Below are 20,070 nucleotides of genomic sequence, written 5' to 3'. Positions count from 1 at the left end.
AAGGCCTGAGGTGCCCCTAGGACCAGCCCCAGCCATGGGGTGAGAAGGCAATCTGGGTCTGGGCAGTTCCAGCCACTCCCCTGGGCTGGAGGGGAGAGAAGAACTAGCCCTGTGGGGGTCGGGGGGGGGACACAGGCACAGCCCCTTAGCAGCCTCTCTCCAGCACCACAAGACACAATTTCCTCATTAACAAAAATTAAATATTATTTAAAAACCCCCAAACAGTTAAAACCATTTTAACCCCTCCCCCGCTGCCCAGGGAGAGAAGAACAGCATATAAAATTATATTATCATTTATAAATATAAAAATAAAACTCTTAAGCGGGGACAGGGGGGCAAAGTTAGGGGGTTAGAGTGACGGGGCCCAGCAGTGCAGAGTTAACCTGTTACCACGTACACATCCCCCCGCTCACCTCCCCTGCGTGAGACAGAGTGGGGGAGTAGCCCCCTCCCCCCCAATTAGCACCTCCCCCCCCGAGTTCAGTGGAATGACTTGCCCCAGTGCGCGTGTCCTGCCCCCTGCCGCTGACCAGCCGCACTGCGAGGAGAGAGAGTCCCATCCCTCACCCTGGCACTGCCCGCAGGGGCCAGCACATGTCAGCCTAGAACAGGCTGGCAAGGAAGCCAGGCGCTTACCCTGGCCGGGCAGGACACTAAGACATGTGAGCGTGGCTCTGCCACCCTCACAGAGCCACGAAAAGACCCAGGCGTCCTGACTCCCAGGCAGCTCCCCTCCCCCGGTCTGAACGCTAGCCCAGACTCCCCTCCCGGAGCCCGCAATAGAAGCCGAGGTCCTGATGCCCAGTCCCACCCCCAGCCACTAGCCCACACAGTTTCCAAAAGAGCATGACCATGATCTGGCTTCTCAAGCCAACGAGAGACCCCCACACAAGGGAACTCCTCTGACTTCAAAGCTCAGGGACTCCCTGCCAGCCTATTCCTGCCCCAGTTGTGGGGCAGCTGGGCCAGAGGCTGGCTGGATCCCCACCGCCCCACCGCCGGGAGGTCATTCTCTCTGGACCCTGCTTTGGAGGAATGTGGGGGAGGCCCAGCCAGCCCATAGCCCGGCAGAGCCTGGCTTCCCACGCGGCCAAGAACCATGACTGGGCAGAGGGTCTTGGGGTGATGGTGGAGCCTTCTGCAGAGCGTGACTGCGTGCACGGCCCCCCACCTTCCCCAATGGGATCTGCGCTCAGGGGCCCTGCCACTGTTCCTCCTTCTGAGGACCCCGAGGCAGCCACTGTGCAACCCCTGCCTTGCACAGACTCCTTGGTAGGGCGCTAACTGGGCCCAGCGCTGCCCCTCCCACCTCCCAAGGGTGCAAAGGGGGCGGCCGTGCCAGCTGCCTGCTGGCGGTGCCCATTCTGAGTGGGCCAGGGCAGAATCCCTCAATGAACGCTTGGGGGAGACACGAGGAGGGTGGGCAGGTGGGTGCCGTGCCCAAGGAGAAGCCCAGGGTGGGGGGGTTATGCCGGGACAGGGGAGTGGCTGCAAAGTGAGGGCCTGGGAGGAGCATTAGTAACAGGAGGGAGGGATGTCCCAGGTCTAACCTGGTGCATTCGGTGGAATCGCAGCTGGGGAGCACAGCGGAGAACCCAGCCTGGGCCTGCTGCTGGGAGCCCAGCTCCTGGGCTGTTCTTAGCAAACCCTCCGGGCCCAAGTCTAACCCCTTGCTCAGCCCGGGTGGGCACCACCCCAAACCAGCCTCAGGATTTCACCTCGAGCAGGGAAAGCAGCGAGTCCAGGCCCAGTCATGCTGGTTAAGTGAAGCAATAAATACAGGCACTGGGGAAAGGTGCCCCAACCGGGGTGTGGTTTGGGGCTCACCCATCCCCTCCAGACAGGGTCACCCCTACACCAGGGGTGCCACGAAGCAGATACAGAGGGCCAGCATCGGCTCCCCGCGGCAGGGGCCAGATGCCCTGCAGGGGTGTGGTTACGGTGCCAGTCACACATGGCCGGGGCACAGGAGCAGGCATCAGAGCGACACTGCTGAGTGTGCACCCACCTGCACGGGGCTTGTGGCGAGACCCGCCCCCAGTCAGCGTGCATCTCTGTGAACAATGCCTGGGCCACTGTAACAAGGAACCAAGTACCCCCTCGCTCCCCTGCTGGGGACCCGTCCTCCCATTCTGCCCCCCAAAGGCCGGGGTTCCCATCCCGACCCCCAGGCCTGCAGGGATCCCAAGGCACTTGGAATAAAGCTTGGAAGCTGCTCTCGGTCCAGCGCTTCCTGCTTCCAGTTTGGTACATTAACTTTGTCTGAGTCAGGCGTGGAGGGAGTCCTGACCCAGCACCCCCCACGCCAGCTGGTAGAGCAGCCGTGAGTACCAATGCATGCCCGTCTCCGGCGCACTGCAGTTCTTGGCCTCGCCACTGGGGGGCAGCAGTGAGAGGAGGGCGTGGAAGAGCCGGAGGGGGGCGAAGGCGCAGTGAGCCCATTGGTGGCTCTCCAGGACGGCGTAGCAGGAGGCTAGCACCCCGTTGACCAGGAGGGTCCCATGTGACGTCAGTGGGGCAAACACCCCCATGCCCTCCTCCCGCGACACCCGCAGCACCCGGACTGGCTGCAGCCCGCGTCTGCCAGCGTGGTGGGCCAGCACCGAGTCGCCTGCCCGCACCCGCCTGGCGAAGACAGGCACGAAGCTGGCCGTGCCGTTGGCCGGGGCCTGGGCAGCGAACACCAGATGGGAGGGCGTGAGCAGCAGCCGGTGGGCGGGGCTCTCCGTCTCGATGGCCACGAAGGACATGCGCCGGTGCAGGTCGCGGTCCAGGAAAAGCAGCACCTCGGTGGGGACCACCTGGTCACTCCGGTCCACGGTCAGCACCCAGTCACCAGGACGCAGCTCCGACAGCCCCTTCCGCTGGCCGCTCCGCAGCGTCACCATGGCGTGGCCCGGGAAGCAGCCGCCGGCCCGGCTGGCCAGGGAGTTATCTGCGGAAAGACAGAGGGTCCCATCAGCACTGCGGCACGCATGGGCCAGAAAACACCCCGATGGAGGCACGGGGTGGGCGGGTGGGCGTCGGCATCTTGCCCACAGCCTGTCCACATGGGGGATATTGGCACCTGTCTCGCTCCCATGGTGCAAGCCCTCCCCCAAGCAGAGCTGGTGCACCAGGAGAAAACAGGGCTTGCATAGGGGCAGTTTAATCCAGCACAAGGCCTGGCTCACACCAGCACAGGACATCACTGCTGGGGTTTGCACTGGAGCAGAGAGACCAGTACCCGGCCCAGACAGACCCAGGCTTGTGATGCCTGCTCATGCCAGGGGCAGAGCAGCTCCAGAGAAGCACCGCGCACTCTCAGCTTCCAGTGAAGGCAGCAGGAGCCATGGGCACCTCCCGTGTCTTGAGCCTCTTCACTCTGTCGTCCGGCTCGGTCATGCTTCTAGGGAAGGGAAGTGCTTGCCCCTGACGAGCTCAAGCCAGGAACAAACCAAGAGGGCCTGGAGCTTGGGAACGCCCCGTTTAACAGGGGACTTCAACGGGAATCCTGACAGACAGTTTTTTCTCCCCTCCTGCCTTAAAGTGCGGCTGCCTGGTGAGGAAACCTTGAGATGTATCAACACTCCCCCAGCTCTGTCACTGGGAGGTTAAACCAAGGGGCCTGATTGTGCTGCCCCTTCGGGGTGTTGCCACCCCAGTACACAATACGCCCTTGTGATCTCCGGCTGTTTCACTTTGCATCAGCAGAGCCAACTGTGCAAGGTGCGGTGCAATGGAGAATCAGGCCCCAAACCACAGCCCCTGTTTACGTAGGCCCTGCAGTATTTTGTCTGCTGCCTGCAGGGAGCACACGTGAACTGGACAGGGTGTGCGGAAAGACACCACAGCTCTGACAAAGAAGTGGGGCTTGAATGGGGCTTCGAAATGACACAAACACAAACTGGCTCTCAAGAGACAAAGCAGGAGGTGTTTACAACAGCACACGGCACATGGTCTCTCTCCTCATGTCACTTGCCACACAGGAAATCATTCACACGCAAACCAGGGAGTCGAGCCTGGAGGACTTTTCAGCGCGGTAATTCCACCGCGGTAACGTCCTAGTGCTCAAAGCGTGCTGGCTCGGGGACAAGCACTAGCCTGGCCAGGTTCACTCATTGTTTCTTCTCAGTTTGGCTTGGGCACCAGTGCAAGCCCGGGGCCTTCGGGGGCTGCTGGAAGGGGTCTGGGAGGGAAGATGAGATTTTTAAAAAATATTCTTAGTGAGTATTGCTAATGATTTAGTTAGTAATTAGCAGTTAGTATTACTATAATAATTCCTAACTAAGAACCCTCTCTGCACTGAATTTCTTTACAACAATCATAAGAACGATTCTCTTCATGTTAGATTTTTGTGACATCCTTAACGCTAATGGGATGAGGAAGGAATTCTGCTGCTTCTGTTACTGTAGTGCCTGGAAACACCCCGCAAATCAGGGCCCCGCTGTGCCAGGTGCTGCACAGCGCTAGCGTGAGAGGCAGGGCTTGCCCCAAAGAGCCGACAGTCCATATAGACAGCGGGTGGGAAGGGAAGTTGAGGCGTGGAGCTGGGAAGATACTCAACCAAGGTCACAAAGCAGAGTCATTGGCAGAGATGGGACTAGAACCCAGGTGTCCACAGTCCCAGCCTAGTGCTCTGCCCACTGGGGGTGTTGGGTGGGGGCATAGAAGGTAATTGAGAGGGTCGTGAGGTGTTGAAAATTTGATTTCAGATGAAGGCAAAGAAAATCTGCCCTCTCCCCCTCCCCACACACTCACCGGCGCTGCCCCCCGCTCAGAGCACACCCACCGAGCAATCACACAACTGAGCCGCAGCGACACACTTTTTACTCTTACATGTGAACGGAAGCAAACGTCGGAATTCAAACAAGGAGTGGCCAACCTGAAGAAGTCAAGGAACACGTGCCACCCTAGGCCATGGGTCCGGGGCATCCGGCATGGTGGCAGAGCCAGGATCCCTGTCCCCCACGGTATCACCCTGCTTCCCCTACCTGCTTTCACCGACACGTGGATGTGGGCCTTGGACTCGTAGTAGACCCAGTCGAAGCCGGCCTCCACGGCCAGGCGCGCCAGCAGGCCGTACTTCTCCCTGTCCCGGTCAGACGTAGTGATGTCCAGCGCCCGCCCCTCATAGTGCAGTGAGTCAGGCAGGTGATGCCCATCTTCGTCCCAGCCTTCCGTCACCCGCAGCTTCACGCCGGGCCACATGTTCATCACGGCAATGGCCAGCGCGTTCACACGGTCCTTGCAGCGCTGGCGAGAGAGAGCACGTACATCAGAGCGGCCAGACTGGGTCAGACCAAAGGTCCATCCAGCCCAGGGTCCCGTCTGCTGACAACGGCCAGTGCCAGGGGCCCCAGAGGGAATGAACAGAGCAGGGAATCACCAAGTGATCCATCCCCTGTCACCCATTCCCAGCTTCTGTCAGATAGAGGCTCGGGACACCATCCCCGCCCATCCTGGCTAATAGCCATTGATGGACTCCTATCCTCCATGAACTTATCTAGTTCTTTTCTGAACCCTGTTATAGTCTTGGCCATCACAACATCTTCTATCAAGGAGTTCCACAGGTTGACTGCGTTGTGTGGAAAAAATACTTACGTTTGTTTATTTTAAACCTGCCTTTTAATTTCATATGGTGACACCTAGTTCTCGTGTTATGAGAAGAAGTAAATAACATTTCCTTATTCACTTTCTCCACACCAGTCATGATTTTACAGACCTCTGTCAGATCCCCCCTTAGTCGTCTCGTTTCCAAGCTGAAAAGTCCCAGTCTTATTAATCTCTCCTCATACGTTAACCCTTGCTGCTCCAGAGGCACGGGGAGGCAGTGGGGCAGACAGAAGGGAGCTGGCATTACAGGAGAAGAATGCACAGCTGGCTGTGGGGCTGTGAGGAACGGGGACCCTGACATCAGAGGAGGAACGGTCCAAGGATGTGCTAAGAGATTTGGACAGCCCTGCCCTGCCTCAGCTGCCACCTGGGTACTGAGGGCAGGGGTGACTATGTTCTTTGCCACCCCAAGCACTGCAGTCAGGCGGCCTTCAACAGCATTTCTGCATGAGGTCCGCCGGTCACGCGGCTTTGGCGTACCCGCCGCCAAATTACCATTGAATTGGCAGGACTGGCGGACCTCCCGCAGGCGAGCCACTGAAGGCTGCCTCACTACCACCCTCATGGTGACCAGCAGGCCGCCCCCCGCAGCTTGCCGCCCAGGCACACACTTGCTGCGCTGGTGCCTGGAGCCGCCACTGGCTGGAGTGCACCCAGATGAAGGACAATGGAGATGCTGTTGCAGGGGGCAGAGGCCAGGCCTCCGGCCGATTTTTAATTCCTTGGAGCTGGCCATTTTCACTGACAGGGACAGTGAGCGGGGGAGACGGGAGGGCAAAGGCAGCAGCACCCCTATAGTCCCACAGCTTTGCTGGTTCACAAGCCTAATTTCTTCTCTAGACTGGCGTCAGCCAGTGCCACCAGGCGCCGGGGCAGGCAGCCCAGGTTTTCAGGGGATTTCAGCAGAGACAGGGGCACTGCCACGCCGGACACCACCACCCACAGTGGCTCGCCGGCTAAGGCCTCGCTCCGGCACTCAGCACATGGAGACCCGCCCAAGGCCAGGGCTGCAGGCAGCTTTCCCCCGGCTTAGCCGACAAGGGCCACCTGGAGCCAGCTTGGCCCTGCAGCACAGCCAAGGCCTATGGACCAGACAGACGCAGGTGGGAAGGGAATTAGCCCACAAAGGGGAAGGGACATTGCCACAGGGCAGCAGCACTGGCAGAGACAGAAACACCCGCCCAGTGCCCTACCCACTGAGTCAGGCTGGCTCCCCGAGCTCCCAGAGGGGACAAAAAGCAGGGGGCTGTGGTGACCCCTACCCCATTCTCAAGCTTGGGAGCTGAATCTGCAGCACAAGGCTTGAGGTGCGATTTTCCCTGCACTCTCCTGGCGTCCCTTTGCCGGCTGAAATCGGTGCCCCCCAGGTGTGATTCCCGCTGCCCCTCTCTCCCCCCTTCGCCCCCCTGTGCCCCCCAGCCACACCCGGCTGCCCTCACTCCCTGCTGGCTCGCCGGACGGGTCTGGGCAGCTCCCAGAACCAGCCCCTTCCCCTCCTCCTGCTCTACCCCCAGCCCCTCGAGCCTTGCTCCTCAGACCTTCGCCCCCCTAGCAGAGCACAGTTCCCTCCCACAGCCATGGGCATCGGTACCGAATGAAAGAGAAGCGGAGAGAGGCCAGGACACGGAGAGCACAGTGGGGGTAAACTGGGCCAGGTTCTGAGCTCTCCAGTGAGACCAAGGGGGGGCCTTTTTCCAGGGCCTGGCTTGTCGCCAGAAGCTGGCACCAAATGCCCTGGGCAGGGATTCCGGCAGGCACAGATACCCCACGGCCCCGCAGAGCCGTGCTAGGGATGGCGCCACATGGAGACGGAACATGCCTGGGTCTGGCTGAAGAACCAAAGCTGAGAGAGAGAAGAAAGATTAAACTGGTCTGTCTGCCCCCGCTCCGCCGAAACCAGCGCTCACCAGCTCCCCCCAGAAACACACAGACCAATTCCTTAATGGGTGATTCATTAACTCGGGTCAGCCCAGAGGGAATGGCTAATCCATGAGCAGGGGGGCAGGAACCAGGACTCCTGGGTTCTACACCCGCTCTGGAATTGTCGGGCCAGTCACTCTGCTTTTCAGGGGCCGTGGGGAGTCTTCCCTGCTTTGCAAAGCAATGAATCTCTTGACTGAAAGGTGCTATGCCCCATAGATTCATCCAACCTGCTGCAGACTCACATACGCTTTGTCCTCAAACAATTTCCAGGTTATTTATCTAGAATGCCATTCATTCTTCCTGCACAGAACTGCAGCCACCTCTTGGGGGAGGCGGAGCAGCTCTGTATAAAACCAACCCTGCACAGAAGATTTACAAACCAAACAAACAGCACATTACAATCAGAATCCCGCTTGATTCCCTCCCCATGTGGAAATGCAACAACTGGCAACGAAAGGCAGAGGCTGAGATAAGCTCAGCGAAGAGAGGCAAAGGCAAAGGGAAAGGTGGAGTGGCAGCAAACATCCCGAGTCTCCTGCCCCGCACAGGCCTCAGCCAAGTCTCTGTCTCTGCTCTTCACCCCCAGCACTCCCCCAAATCTGCCCCCTAAGCATCATTAACTCTCCTGCAGCTTTCACTCCTGGCAGCCACTTTCCTTCCTTCTTCCCTCCCTCCCTGGGCTCCTTCCACTGACCCTTTCAGTGCCGAGACACCTGCGGCTGCAACCCACCCAGTGTCAGGCCTAGGAAAAGCCGGAGAGCTGAGCCGAGGCCTTGGGGGCAGGCAGGGTGGGTGGGGAGCAGCGAGGGGAAGGAACAAAAGAGGGGCAGACGGAGAGATGGGGGGCGCGGGTGGCATTTAAACCAACTAGAAAGGGAACAAAGTCAGATTGATGGCGTGCAGGGGAGGAGGGAAGGGCCAGCAGAGGAATGTGCTGCACTTCTCTCGCCTCGCAGCACAATAGCTGTTTTCCAGCCCGAGAATTACTTAACTTGGCGAGAATTTCAAATCCTCCGGTTCAACAAGGAAAGAACAGCAAAGTCATCAGCTTTGCCACAAAGGACCCATTCAGCGGCCTTGCCCCCCCAGCCGGTGTCAGCAAGGGGGAAAGTGCACCATGGGAGGGGCAGCCACGGGACCCTACTCCACGGCCAGTTCCTGCCCCCTCCCCCCGCAGGACTGCAGCAGCCACTGACCAGGATCGGGGCCCTGCAAGGGTGGGGGCTGGAGCAGTGCACAGGAGAGGTTGGTGTGCTGGCCACCAGGGGTTCAGGCTGGAGGAAGAGCAGAATATCCCCTGGGGGGAGGAGTGCTTGGGAGTTTGGGGGGGCCCGTTTAGCGAGACTCACCCTCCTGACACACACCTAGGCTGGGGATTCCCCCGATAGCATGCACTTTCCATAGGGGTGAACAGAGTGTCTGGGGGAGGCACCTTCTGGGGTGCCAGTCAAGGGATGGATGAACTCCCAGGCCTGAACCCTAGTGGCCAGACACCCCATAAAAGTCAGGGTGCTGCAGCCAAATGTCAAGGTGGCTAATTCCACTCAGCAGCACCACCTGCCACCACACTTCAAGCTGGATAATATTCGTTCTAAACAGCCGCATGGCTCTTAACCAGCTGCCACACTCCACCCCAGAGGAGGCTGAATCTCAGTGCTGGGCAAGTGATCCCTTTTGTGTGTGACTCTGGAACAGCTCCTGCGTTCTGCCCCAGAGGGTAGCCTGGGCGATGGGGTCTCTGCCTGGGTGATCTACCACATGCCGGCAGAGTGGGTATCGCAGTCTTTTAAGCTCTCCCGCAGGCCTGTGGGCTGCAGTTAGGCGTTGTTGAAAACTGGGTTCCTTCCAACCCCCCCCGAGATACCCCAATGCCCTGCCCCTGCAAGGACACGATGCCCTCCTGGCCCCTGCCCACAGCATGGCAGCCTCGGGGAAGCAGCCCAGAAGAAGGCAAGACAGGAGCAAGGCAAAAATCATACCAGCTGCTCCCTCCCGGGAAGCTCCGGCTGGGAGAGGGTTTATCACTAAATGAATAATCAAATAAAGAAAAAAGTAACCGCTTTCCTCTAGCCTTGACATTATTCTCATAGCAGGAGGGCGAGACTGGCACGTGGGCAGGGGAGCCGGGAGCCTGGGAAGGAGAGAGGGGCAGGCAGTAAAAAGAGCCATCGAGTGGGAGAACAAGGGGGAAGAGCCAGGGAGCAGGGCAGATGGAGAGAGAATGGAGACAGAGCCAAGCCGCCTGGACCAGGACCAGGACCGGGGGAGCCCGAGGCAGCCTCCTTCAGCACCATGGCAACAGGATAACGGGCAGCCAAGAGCATCCCCCTCACTGCCCCATGCTCCCAGGATGGGGAGACACAGAACTCCCCTCCTGCCAGCTCGCCCAGCCCCCCATTTGCCCCAGTGGGGTACAGGGCCCCATGACCGTAGCTTGCCATTCGGAGTCCCTGCACCCCCCTTGGCAGCCCGCCAAGCCCAGCTGTGTGGCCATGGGAGCTCTGCCCTGCAGAGGCAGCTGCAGGTCACCAGCTGCATGGATCCGAGGGCCAGAGGCTGCCAGGAGCACGGTCCCAGAGCAGCTCAATAGGGGCATTTTCAGGCACCTCTGAGGCAGGGACGGGGACGGGGAAACCAAGAGAAGCAGCAAGTGCTGCCAGGGCAGGGGAGGGGGAGCAACACCCCAGCACAAAACCCCTCCGCGGGGAGAATCTGGGCACTGCCCAGACCCTGCCTAGCACTGCTTGTGCCCCAGTGACCCAAGTCACCCAAGACTCTCAAAGCACCATCCTGATGCCTCAGAGCAGCCCTGGCATATAGGTACCATGGTATCCCCATTTCAGAGCTGGGGAAACTGATGCACGGAGCAGGGCAGGAACTAGCCAGTGAGTCCGGGCTGCCGGCAGGGATAGAAGCCAGCTCTTATTAATGACCTGGAAGAGGGGCTGAGCAGGGGGTGAGGGAAGACACCAGGTTACTGAGGTTAGTGAAGACCGTGAGAGGGACCTTCAACCTGGGCCTGGCCCACAGGGAGTGGATCACTCGCTAATTCCCTGTTCCGTTTACTCCCTTGAAGCATCTGGCATGTGACTGATGTGCTGGGGATCCCCACAGTGCAAACCCCAAGGATGGGGCTGAATTGGCGGGTGAGGACCGGCTGTAACGGACTAAGGTGCCCACTCCCCTCCCACTGCTGCAAACGGAACCCAGGAGTCCTAGCTCCCATTCCAACCAGCACTGGACACATCCCATCAACCCCCACAACTCCCAGATTGCTAAGGCCTGAATCTTCCAGGGTGCTAGTTCACTCCTGGAGGTAAGGGCCCACCCCGGAGTGTGGCCCCCTTGCCAAGCACAGACTCACCCCAGCGCCGTGGCAGGAAACACCCACCCTGGCGCTCCCGGTTCCCGGCGCTCTCCATGCGCCCCCACACCCCATTGTCTCTCCTCCAGCACAGCCAGTTCATTCTGCTCCCAGAGCTGGCACGCCCACCATCCTGTGCCATCCAGACCCAGTCTGGCTGCCAGCCTCCCCCCTTGCCAGGCGATGGGCATGGGGTGACTCAGCAGGAGGAAATGAATCCGCAATGCAGTCAGCGTGCCCCCCACGGCCATGCGAGAGGCTGAAATGTCATCGGCTCGCACAAGCCAGGAGCCAGAGTTCCCCTGGCACGGTTGGGACCTGGCATTGGCCACCCTAGGGGGCGGTTACACCAAGTATCGTAACTAAGGGGCATGGCACGACCATGTCCCCCTCTCTGGGGCACAGCGTGGCCCCAGGGCTGCCCACAGATGGGCCTGCACCTTCTCGGCCAGGGCGCTCGGGGCTTCCCGCACAGCAGCAGCCCCTCCATCGTGTTACATTGCTCATCGCCAGGCCCCTGTCACTGCAATGTGGGTCAATCTAGGTGGGTGGGGCTGATGGAACAGCTGGCCAGTCCTGGCCCAACTACTTCTACGTTTTGCTAGCACTACGTTCACCCGTGGAACTCACTGCCCCAGGACAGTTCAGACGCAGAAAGTGCCGTCAGCTGTGCTGCAGTCGGAAACTCTGTTTTGTAAATCTTTCAGCCTGGAGCCTTCAGCCCCTAGGCAGCCACTCCCCAGCTAACAGACCTGTTAGGGGCGCTGTTCCATCTATCCAAGGGACTTATCTGCCCCCCGCTGCCTGACTGTCCCAGCACCTCCTGGGCAGCAGAGCAGTGCCGTTATCCCCATTTGTGCAGTGGAGAAACTGAGGCACAGAGAAGCCGCATGACTGGCTTGTGTTCATACAATCTGTGGCAGAGCTGCAACTGGAGCCCAGGTCTCCCGGGGCCAAGCCCCAGGGCCAGCCATCTCCTCATAACCTTTGCAACAAACCAGAGCAACACAGAAGCCCTCAGTGAATGTCCCCAGGGTCGGCCGAGTCTCAAAGCCTGGAGAACATGGCCTAGGGGGCGTGGAGAGGGGGCCAGGTGCAGGTTTTCCTGGGTCCTGTTATTAAAGTGCATCTCTACATGTAACCCCAAGCTGTTAGAGGGACCAACACCGGCTTTACTGCGAGCCAGAGTCCCAGCAACGCTTCGCCTCCCCTGCGAGTCATGGAGCCCTCAGCAGGGACATGAAATGCAATGAGACGTCCCTGTCCCCCATTGCCCACCCTGCCTGCGCTGCAGCTGGGTCTCTGCTCTCCCCCCTCCCTGCCCCAGGAGCTGCCCCTTCGGCCGTATCTTCGCTGCCAAGACGGGGGTGGGGGGGGGCCACAACCCGGCCTGGCTACGTGAGGGGAAGCTCCCTGGGCCTGTCTCCGCTGGGTTCTGACAGAGAGAGAGAGAAAGCGCCTGGGGGTGACCCTGCTGGACCCCCCTACACCCGCTGGCAACCCAGACGCTGCTGCCAAAGAGAAAGTGACCAGGATGCCAAACATCTCAGGGGCCGAGTCAGACGGTGACGCCAGGGACCAGGTCCTGAGCTCCTCTCCAGGTGTAAATCCGGCTGGCTTCAAGGGAGGCATTTCAGGATTACATCGGTCAACCTCTCCCCCTCCCTACCAGAGCCAGAACTAGACCCCAGCTTCTCTGCTCTAATTCACCGCCCCCCCCCCCCCCAGCTGGGTCAGGCGCCCCAATGCGTCTCACAAACTGCTTCGTGTTCGTTTTTCTCATTTCGGTTCGGCCCCATTGTCTCCAATGGGTCCCTGGGGAGGAGGGGGCTGCGATAGAATCTGCACCCGGCATAGACAGGGGGTCTGTCCCATTTGCTCAGCCCTGCAGCAGGCCCTGGCGTGGAGACGGAGCATGGAGATCCCAGGTGAGGGCCACAGGGCGCAGTGGGAGCCACCATACCTGTATCTAGCACAGATGCCCATATCACCTGGGCCCAGGTCAGCCCGTGCCTCAGTGTCCCTGTCTGTGAAATGGGGGAGTCTGCAGGAGCTGGGCTCTGAGGAGGTGGAAACGCTGAACTGGAGCTGGCCGGGTGCTCCCGGGGCAGTGGCAGGGCACAGCAGTGATTCGGGCCGGCTGCTACTCACCCGTCACAGAGAGCGGCCGGAGGGGCCCCCCAGCCTGAGCGCCCCCTTGGCTTCGCGCCCTCCTGGGAGCCTAAAGCACTCCTTGCTGCTGTGGAGGTTCCAGCCCTCCGAGCCGGGTCTGAGACACCTGGGGAGGGTGCAGAGTCGGGGAGGGGTGCGCGGGGTGCAGAGTCAGGGGGTGCGGGGTCAGGAGGGTGCAGAGTCGGGGAGGGGTGCGCAGGGTGCACACTCAAGGGGTGCGGGGTCAGGAGGGTGCAGAGTCGGGGAGGGGTGCGCGGGGTGCACAGTCAGGGGGTGCAGGGTCAGGAGGGTGCAGAGTCGGGGAGGGTGCAGAGTCGGGGAGGGGTGCACGGGGTGTAGAGTCAGGGGGTGCAGGGTCAGGAGGGTGCAGAATCGGGGAGGGTGCAGAGTCGGGGAGAGGTGCGGGGGTGCAGAATCAGGGGGTCGGCAGGAGGTGCAGAGTCATGGAGGGGTGCAGGAGTGCAGAGTCGGGGCATCGGTGGGGGGGTGCAGAATCATGGAAGGGTGCGGGGGGGTGCAGAGTCGGTGCGGGGGGTTGCAGTGTCGGGGGAGTGCAGAGAGTGCAGAGTCAGGGGGTGCAGAGTCGTGGAGGGGTGCAGGAGGTCAGGGGGTGCAGAGTCGGGGTGCAGGGGGGTGCAGGGTCGTGGAGGGGTGCAGGGAGTGCAGAGTCAGGGAGTCGGCACAGGGCGCAGCGTCGGGGAGGGGTGCGGGGGGGTGCAGAGTCGGGGGACGGCGACGGGTGCAGAGTCATGGAGGGGTGGGGGAGTGCAGAGTCGGGGCATCGGCGGGGGGGTGCAGAGTCGTGGAAGAGTGCGGGGGGGTGCAGAGGGTCGGGGGGGTGCAGTGTTATGGAGGGGTGCAGGGAGTGCAGAGTCAGGGGGTGCAGGGGGTCGGGGGGTGCAGTGTTGTGGAGGGGGTCAGGGGGTGCAGTGTCGGTGCAGAGGGGTGCAGTGTCGAGGGGGTGCAGGGAGTGCAGAGTCAGGGGGGTGCAGAGTCATGGAGGGGTGCAGGGAGTGCAGAGTCAGGGGGTGCAGGGGGTCGGGGGGAGCAGTGTCGTGGAGGTGTGCAGGGGGTGCAGAGTCAGGGGGTGCAGGGGGTCGGGGATGCAGTGTCGTGGAGGGGTGCAGGGGGTGCAGAGTCAGGGGGTGCAGGGGGTGCAGAGTCGGGGAGGGGCGCGAGGGGGTGCAGCGTCGGGGGGCCGCCAGAGCAGCTCCACGCAGCCCCGGGAGCTCTAAACCCAGCCAACCCCCGAGCGCAGGGGCAGCAAATCGCCGGGGCGCGGGGCCGCTCCAGCCTGGGAACAAGCTGCAGGCCGGTCCGGGCCGTCCCCCCAGGACACGGACTGGGAACCGATCCCCAGCCGGGATCCAGCTCCAAAGGTGCCGCTGCCGGGCAGCCCCCAGCCCGCTCCCCGTTGTCCCTGGACGGCTCCGGCCCCCGACTCGCCTTGCAGAGCACTCGGGCTCCGGGCACCAGCCGCCGGGGCCGGGTTCATGGGTAACGGGGCGCAGGGGAGCTCCGGCCCAGGCGAGGGGCGGCCCGGGGCAGCAGCAGGGGCCCGGGGGCGGCTGCCCCTTACCTGGCTCATGAGCCGGTCCGCCCCCGTGTTCTCCTCGTCCTTGAAGATGATGTCGGGGTTGTAGTTGGGCACCAGGTCCCGGAACCGCTCGGCTCGGCGCCCCAGCCGGCCCTCGGCCCGCCCGCTGGCCGCCAGCGTCTGCTCGGGCACGTTGGGCACGAACTGCTTGTAGCGCAGCGGGACCAGGTGCCGCCGGGCCTGTCGCCTGCGCCCCGGCGGGCCCCGGCCCGGCCCGCAGCCCCGGCCCGGCAGCAGCAGGCAGCAGGCCAGGCAGAGCAGGCTGAGCGCCAGCGGCCCGTGCCAGGGCATCGCGGGGCCTGACAGACGGCTCAGCGGCCTCCCGCGGCTCCGCGCTCCCGCATGAGTCCGACGCCAGGGACCCGCGACAGCCCCGGGGCCTCTCCGGGCACCGCCGCCCCCAGGAACCCGGGACCCCTCCGGGCACCGCCGCCCCTAGGAACCCGGGACCCCTCCGGGCACCGCCGCCCCTAGGAACCCGGGACCCCTCCGGGCACCGCCGCCCCTAGGAACCCGGGACCCCTCCGGGCACCGCCGCCTCCGGGGCCTCTCTGGGCACCGCCGCCTCTAGGAACCCGGGACCCCTCCGGGCACCGCCGCCCCTAGGAACCGGGGACCCCTCCGGACACCGCCGCCCCTAGGAACCGGGGACCCCTCCTGGCACCGCCGCCCCCGGGGCCTCTCTGGGCACCGCTGCCCCTAGGAACCGGGGACCCCTCCGGGCACCGCCGCCTCTAGGATCCCGGGACCCCTCCTGGCACCGCCATGCCCAGGTACCCTGGGTGCTAGGCTGCGCCCCCTGGTGCAAGGACCCTTGGGTGCCAGTCGTGCGCCCCGGGCCGCGTCTCTCTGCTGCTCCCAGCCACTGGGCCGCCCCGCCGGGTCCTTCGCTGCTGCTGCCCCTGCCAGGCTCCCGGCTCCGCCTTTAAGAGTCCGTCCCCCGGGAGCGGCGGCCACATCCCCCCGGTGCCGCCCCCGCGGGGCCCCGGCCAGCGGTCACTGGCGCGCCGTGCACCCAGCGCGCGTCCCCGCGTAACCTCTTTGCTCCCGTGTGTAACCCCTCTGGATCCTGCACGCGCGTCCTAGCGCACTACCAGCCTCGGTGCACTTGAGCGCGCTCTTGGGGCGCGCTCCCGCCCTTTCACCTGCGCGAAACTCCAACCGCGCGCGGCGCGCGGCGCGCCCCACCTGGCGCTAGCGGGAACGCGCCTCTGCCCTTCTCCGAAGCGCGCCCCTGACAGGTGGCCTTACTCCTGTCACAGTGGGGCCCAGCGCATCCCCACTGCCGGCCCCCCCATTCCCTGCACCCCCAAGTCTTCCACCCCCCACTGCGCCCTCCTCCCCTCCCAGCACCCCCAGCCCACGTCCCCACCCCCTCCCTTCCCTCTTTCCACCTCAGCCCGCCCTTTGCACCCCACTCCCCTCCGGGGTGAAGTCCGCAGCGGGCCCCTGCAGGCCAGTGTAAACCCACCTCTGGTCTCCCAGGGGCTGCCTGCATCCGGGGGGGGGTGGGGCTTGGGTGCCAAATTGCAGATCTACCCCCCCACCCAGGAGGGTTAAAGATCCTAATTCGCTGGGGAAATGAGGGCACCCCAACCGAGCTGCAGTTCCCCTCCCTCACAGGGCCATAGCCCCCCCCCACGACAGGCCTGGGGCCCAGTCGGGGGGGGGTCAGGTGGGAATTTAGCCTGGGAGCAGGGTGCCCTCAACCGCCTGCGCTCTCTGGAGCGGCGCCCCGGCCATTGCTGGAGACCCGGGTAGATGGGCCCAGGTCTGAGCCAGCCCGGCCTTTCCCAGGGTGCGTCCTCCGCCCCCATCCGGCACCTGCCTCGCCCATAGGGTTGCCAATTTTCGGCAGGCTATTCCTGGAGGTTTCATCACATGACGTATCCTTTAATTAAAGACTCATCCTTATTCCTGGAGACTCCAGGACAATCCGGGAGGGTTGGCAGCCCTGCTCGCCCAAGGGTCCCAGCTGGAGTCGTAGGTGCTGGAGAGGCCCAGCCCCAGGGGCGGGGGAGGTGCAGCTTCCAGCCTGGGGGCCCCCAAAAACTCGGCAGCCACGTCTGAAACCTGGGGAGACCCGCCCCCCCCAGGGCTCGGGGCTGCAGCACTTCCGGCTCCGGCCAGCAGAGGGCAGACTCCGCTCAGTCTCATTGGCCTTGAGACGCTGCTCAAAGGACCCGAACTTAAATTCACACTAAAGGGGGGAGCAGAAAGTGACCTCAGCCCGGCCCCCCCCCCCGCCGGCTCTGTGCCCCAAGCCCCCCCCCACAGCCGCCCCCCCACCCCTCCCGCTGGCTCTGTGCCCCAAGGACCCCCCCCAGCCGCCCCCCCAGGCTCTGTGCCCCAGGATCCCTGCACCCCTAGCCGGCCCCCCCCGCGCTGGCTCTGTGCCCCAAGGCCCCCCCAGCCCCCACCGGCTCTGTGCCCCAAGCCCCCCCCACAGCCGCCCCCCACCCCTCCCGCCGGCTCTGTACCCCAAGGCCCCCCCTCCAGCCAGCCCCCCTAGGCTCTGTGCCCCAGGGTCCCTGCACCTCTAGCCGGCCCCCGCTGGCTCTGTGCCCCAAGAACCCCCCCAGCCGCCCCCCCAGGCTCCCTGCACCCCTAGCCGGCCCCCCCCCGCGCTGGCTCTGTGCCCCAAGGCCCACCTCCCTGCCAGTTCTGTGCCCCAAGGACCCCCCTCCAGCCGGGCCCCCCCCACCCCCTGCCGGCTCTATGCCCCAGGGTCCCTGCACTCCTAGCTGGCCCACACACACCCCCTGCCAGCTCTGTGCCCCAAGGCCCCCCCAAGCCGCCCCCCCCCCACTGGCTCTATGCCCCAGGGTCCCTGCACTCCTAGCTGGCCCACACACACCCCCTGCCGGCTCTGTGCCCCAAGACCCCCCCAAGCCGCCCCCCCCCCGGCTCTATGCCCCAGGGTCCCTGCACTCCTAGCTGGCCCACACACACACCCTGCCAGCTCTGTGCCCCAAGGTGCCCCCAAGCCCACCCCCTGCTGGCTCTGTGCCCCAAGGCCCCCCGCCAGCCAGCCCCACCCCGCCTCTGTGCCCCAGGGTCCCTGCACCCCTAGCCGGCCCACACCCCCCCCCGCCAGTTCTGTGCCCCAGGGTCCCTGCACCCCTAGCTGGCCCATACCCCCCCCGCCAGCTCTGTGCCCCAAGGCCCCCCGCCAGCCAGCCCCACCCCGCCTCTGTGCCCCAGGGTCCCTGCACCCCTAGCCAGCCCACACCCCCCCCGCCGGCTCTTTGCCCCAGGGTCCCTGCACCCTAGCCGGCCCACACACACCCCTGCCGGCTCTGTGCCCCAGGGCCCCAAACCACCCCCAGGGTGGCTCTGCTGCCTACAGGCAGGTTGTGGGTCCAAGGCCCAGGTGGCGGCCTGGTGCCCATGCTCTGAGAGGGCTGAGCCAGCTCCCCACAGTGGACGAGACACAGCCTGGGGTGGGTGGATCACAGTGCTGGGCCGGGGGCACTGGGAGGAGAACATGTTCCAGGGAAACTGGGCAGCTATGGCCCCATTTCCTGCGATATACACCCAGCTTCCTGCTCAGCCCCTGTAAAAACAGGAGGTTGGGCGGGGTGAGGGAAGAGACAGCAACCTCCCAGCTGTGACAGCCAGGCAGGGCCAGTTCCCAGCCCCCTGTGGCTGCCCCCGCCTCTGGAGAGATGGGGCAGGATGGGTGGGAAGGTTTGGCACTGGGGCAGTTTCCTCTGCGTGAGTGACCAACACCCCATGAATTGGCCTGTGGCTGGAGGCTTCACTGCCCCCTCACATGAACTCCCCCATAGAGGACTGTGGGAAGGCCAGGACTATAGCAGGGTTCAGAAAAGAACCAGTTAAGCTCAGAGGCCAGGGGTCCATCAGTGGCTACTAGCCAGGCTGGGCAGGGACGGGGTCCCTGGCCTCTGTTTGCCAGAAGCTGGGAATGGCAATTCCTGGTTCTGTTTGGCACTGGCCACTGTCGGCCAACAAGACACTGGGCTGGAGGGACCCTTGGTCTGAGCCAGTCTGGCCGTTCTTATGTTCAGAAGGAACATGGAGGTGGGGCCGAGAGGCCCCTAGAGCCAAGTAGAGCTGGGCCGAAAGGTGAACAAGTCATTGGCAACCTTGCCATCCCAGCCCTGGCTCCCTTCCTCCCCTCCCCCAGTCCTAACCCCCAGCCCCCTTGGCTCCCTTCCCCCACTGCTCTGCTGCTACCCCTCATTCCCAACCTACAGCCCCCCTACGCTCAGAGTGACAGACTGCCTGCTCCCCTTCTCAGCGAGCCCCCAGCTGCTGCATTAGCCCAGCCTGGGCCCCCTGCCGCCCGCAGAACCTGGCAGTGACTCTGCCTGCGGGGTGGGGAGGGGGAGGCAGGAGAAATGGGCCCTGAAAGCCAGGAACCCACCCAGCAGTCCAGCCCTCACCTTTGCCCGGCTTTTTCCACTGCCTCCCCCAGGGCTGGGGAGCTGGAAGAGGCTCATTAGCTACAGCCAGGAAAATGGGTAATTACACCCAACTGCAAAAGGGGGGCGGGGGTCAGACAGGGTGTGGGACCTTCCACGATGGGGGCAGGGGAAAGGAAGGAAGCTGTGTGTGCATATTCACTTGCCTATTTGCATGTGCCAGACACCCTGCTCCTTCTGCAACACCCCCAGTTCCCCCCTGCAGCCAGAGCAGGCCCAGAGATGGGGTGCAGCTCTGCATGGGCCCCAGCACCTAGGGGAGGAACGAGTTGTGCCCAGCTCGAGATGCAGGAACCCAAGGGGCAGGGCAGGCCCAGCGGTGTTCAGATGCAGCAGGGTGGGTGTGTGGGTGGCACTCCAGGAGCTGGGAACCACATTTCCCAGCAGGAATTGCATCAGACAGAGGCAGTGTCTCGCAGGCCGCTAGCCCCCCACCATGTATTAAAAGACACTTTTTATTATTTAAATAAAAAACACACACATCTGTTGATAGCTGATCTGCATTGTCACTAGCACCTGCCAGCACAGAGACCTGACCCACTCATGATACAATGCAAAGCTGGCCCTGGGCTCCCATGGTCTGGGGCAGGGCCAAGGAGGAACACAGCAGGAAGGAGTAGAGATCCTGGCCCACACCCCTTCCAGGTCTGCAGCCCCCCGCCCCCAGCTCTAATGCAACGGGAGGATGGATTGATAGTTATAGCCTCCCCCCAGGCCTCTAAATACCCCCCCTCCAAGGAGAGAATCTCCCCACTCCTCCCCCTCAGAGGCAGGATCAGGCACCAGAGCTTGGCCCTTGCTAGATAGGGTGTGTCTATAGCCAGAGCGCCTTCTTCTCCCCCTACAGCCCAGGGTGAGAAAGAAACCCCCAGCTGTTTGAATGATGAGCCCCCCTACCCCACCCCACCCAGACACCTCCCCAGCTCCATACCCCGCCCTGGAGCCCCACACTAAGTCACAGTGTCAGACAG

At 63.1% G+C, this 20,070-nt stretch overlaps 1 protein-coding gene across 1 annotated transcript; it reads right to left on the bottom strand.

Annotated features, from left to right (window-relative positions):
* Positions 1-479: 479 nt before the first annotated feature.
* DHH (desert hedgehog signaling molecule) lies at positions 480-14,942 on the bottom strand. Its single transcript, XM_050924937.1, has 3 exons — positions 14,634-14,942; positions 4,974-5,235; positions 480-2,935 (listed from the first exon to the last, which is right to left on the bottom strand). Exons 1-3 carry the CDS (start codon positions 14,940-14,942, stop codon positions 2,268-2,270), a joined length of 1,239 nt encoding a protein of 412 aa, XP_050780894.1. The 3' UTR covers positions 480-2,267.
* Positions 14,943-20,070: the final 5,128 nt, after the last annotated feature.

The sequence above is a fragment of the Gopherus flavomarginatus genome, chromosome 16 (assembly GCF_025201925.1).
Source record: "Gopherus flavomarginatus isolate rGopFla2 chromosome 16, rGopFla2.mat.asm, whole genome shotgun sequence".
NCBI lineage: Eukaryota > Metazoa > Chordata > Testudines > Testudinidae > Gopherus > Gopherus flavomarginatus.
Note: the sequence above shows the minus strand (reverse complement) of the source record. Positions and strands in the feature narration are given on the sequence as shown.

Coding starts and splice junctions, on each gene's coding strand:
- DHH (XM_050924937.1), bottom strand. CDS start 14,942: ATGCCCTGGCACGGGCCGCTGGCGCTCAGCCTGCTCTGCCTGGCCTGC. Junction 5,236..14,633: donor CGGACCGGCTCATGAGCCAG/GTAAGGGGCAGC, acceptor CTCTCTCGCCAG/CGCTGCAAGGACCGTGTGAA. Junction 2,936..4,973: donor CCACGTGTCGGTGAAAGCAG/GTAGGGGAAGCA, acceptor GTCTTTCCGCAG/ATAACTCCCTGGCCAGCCGG.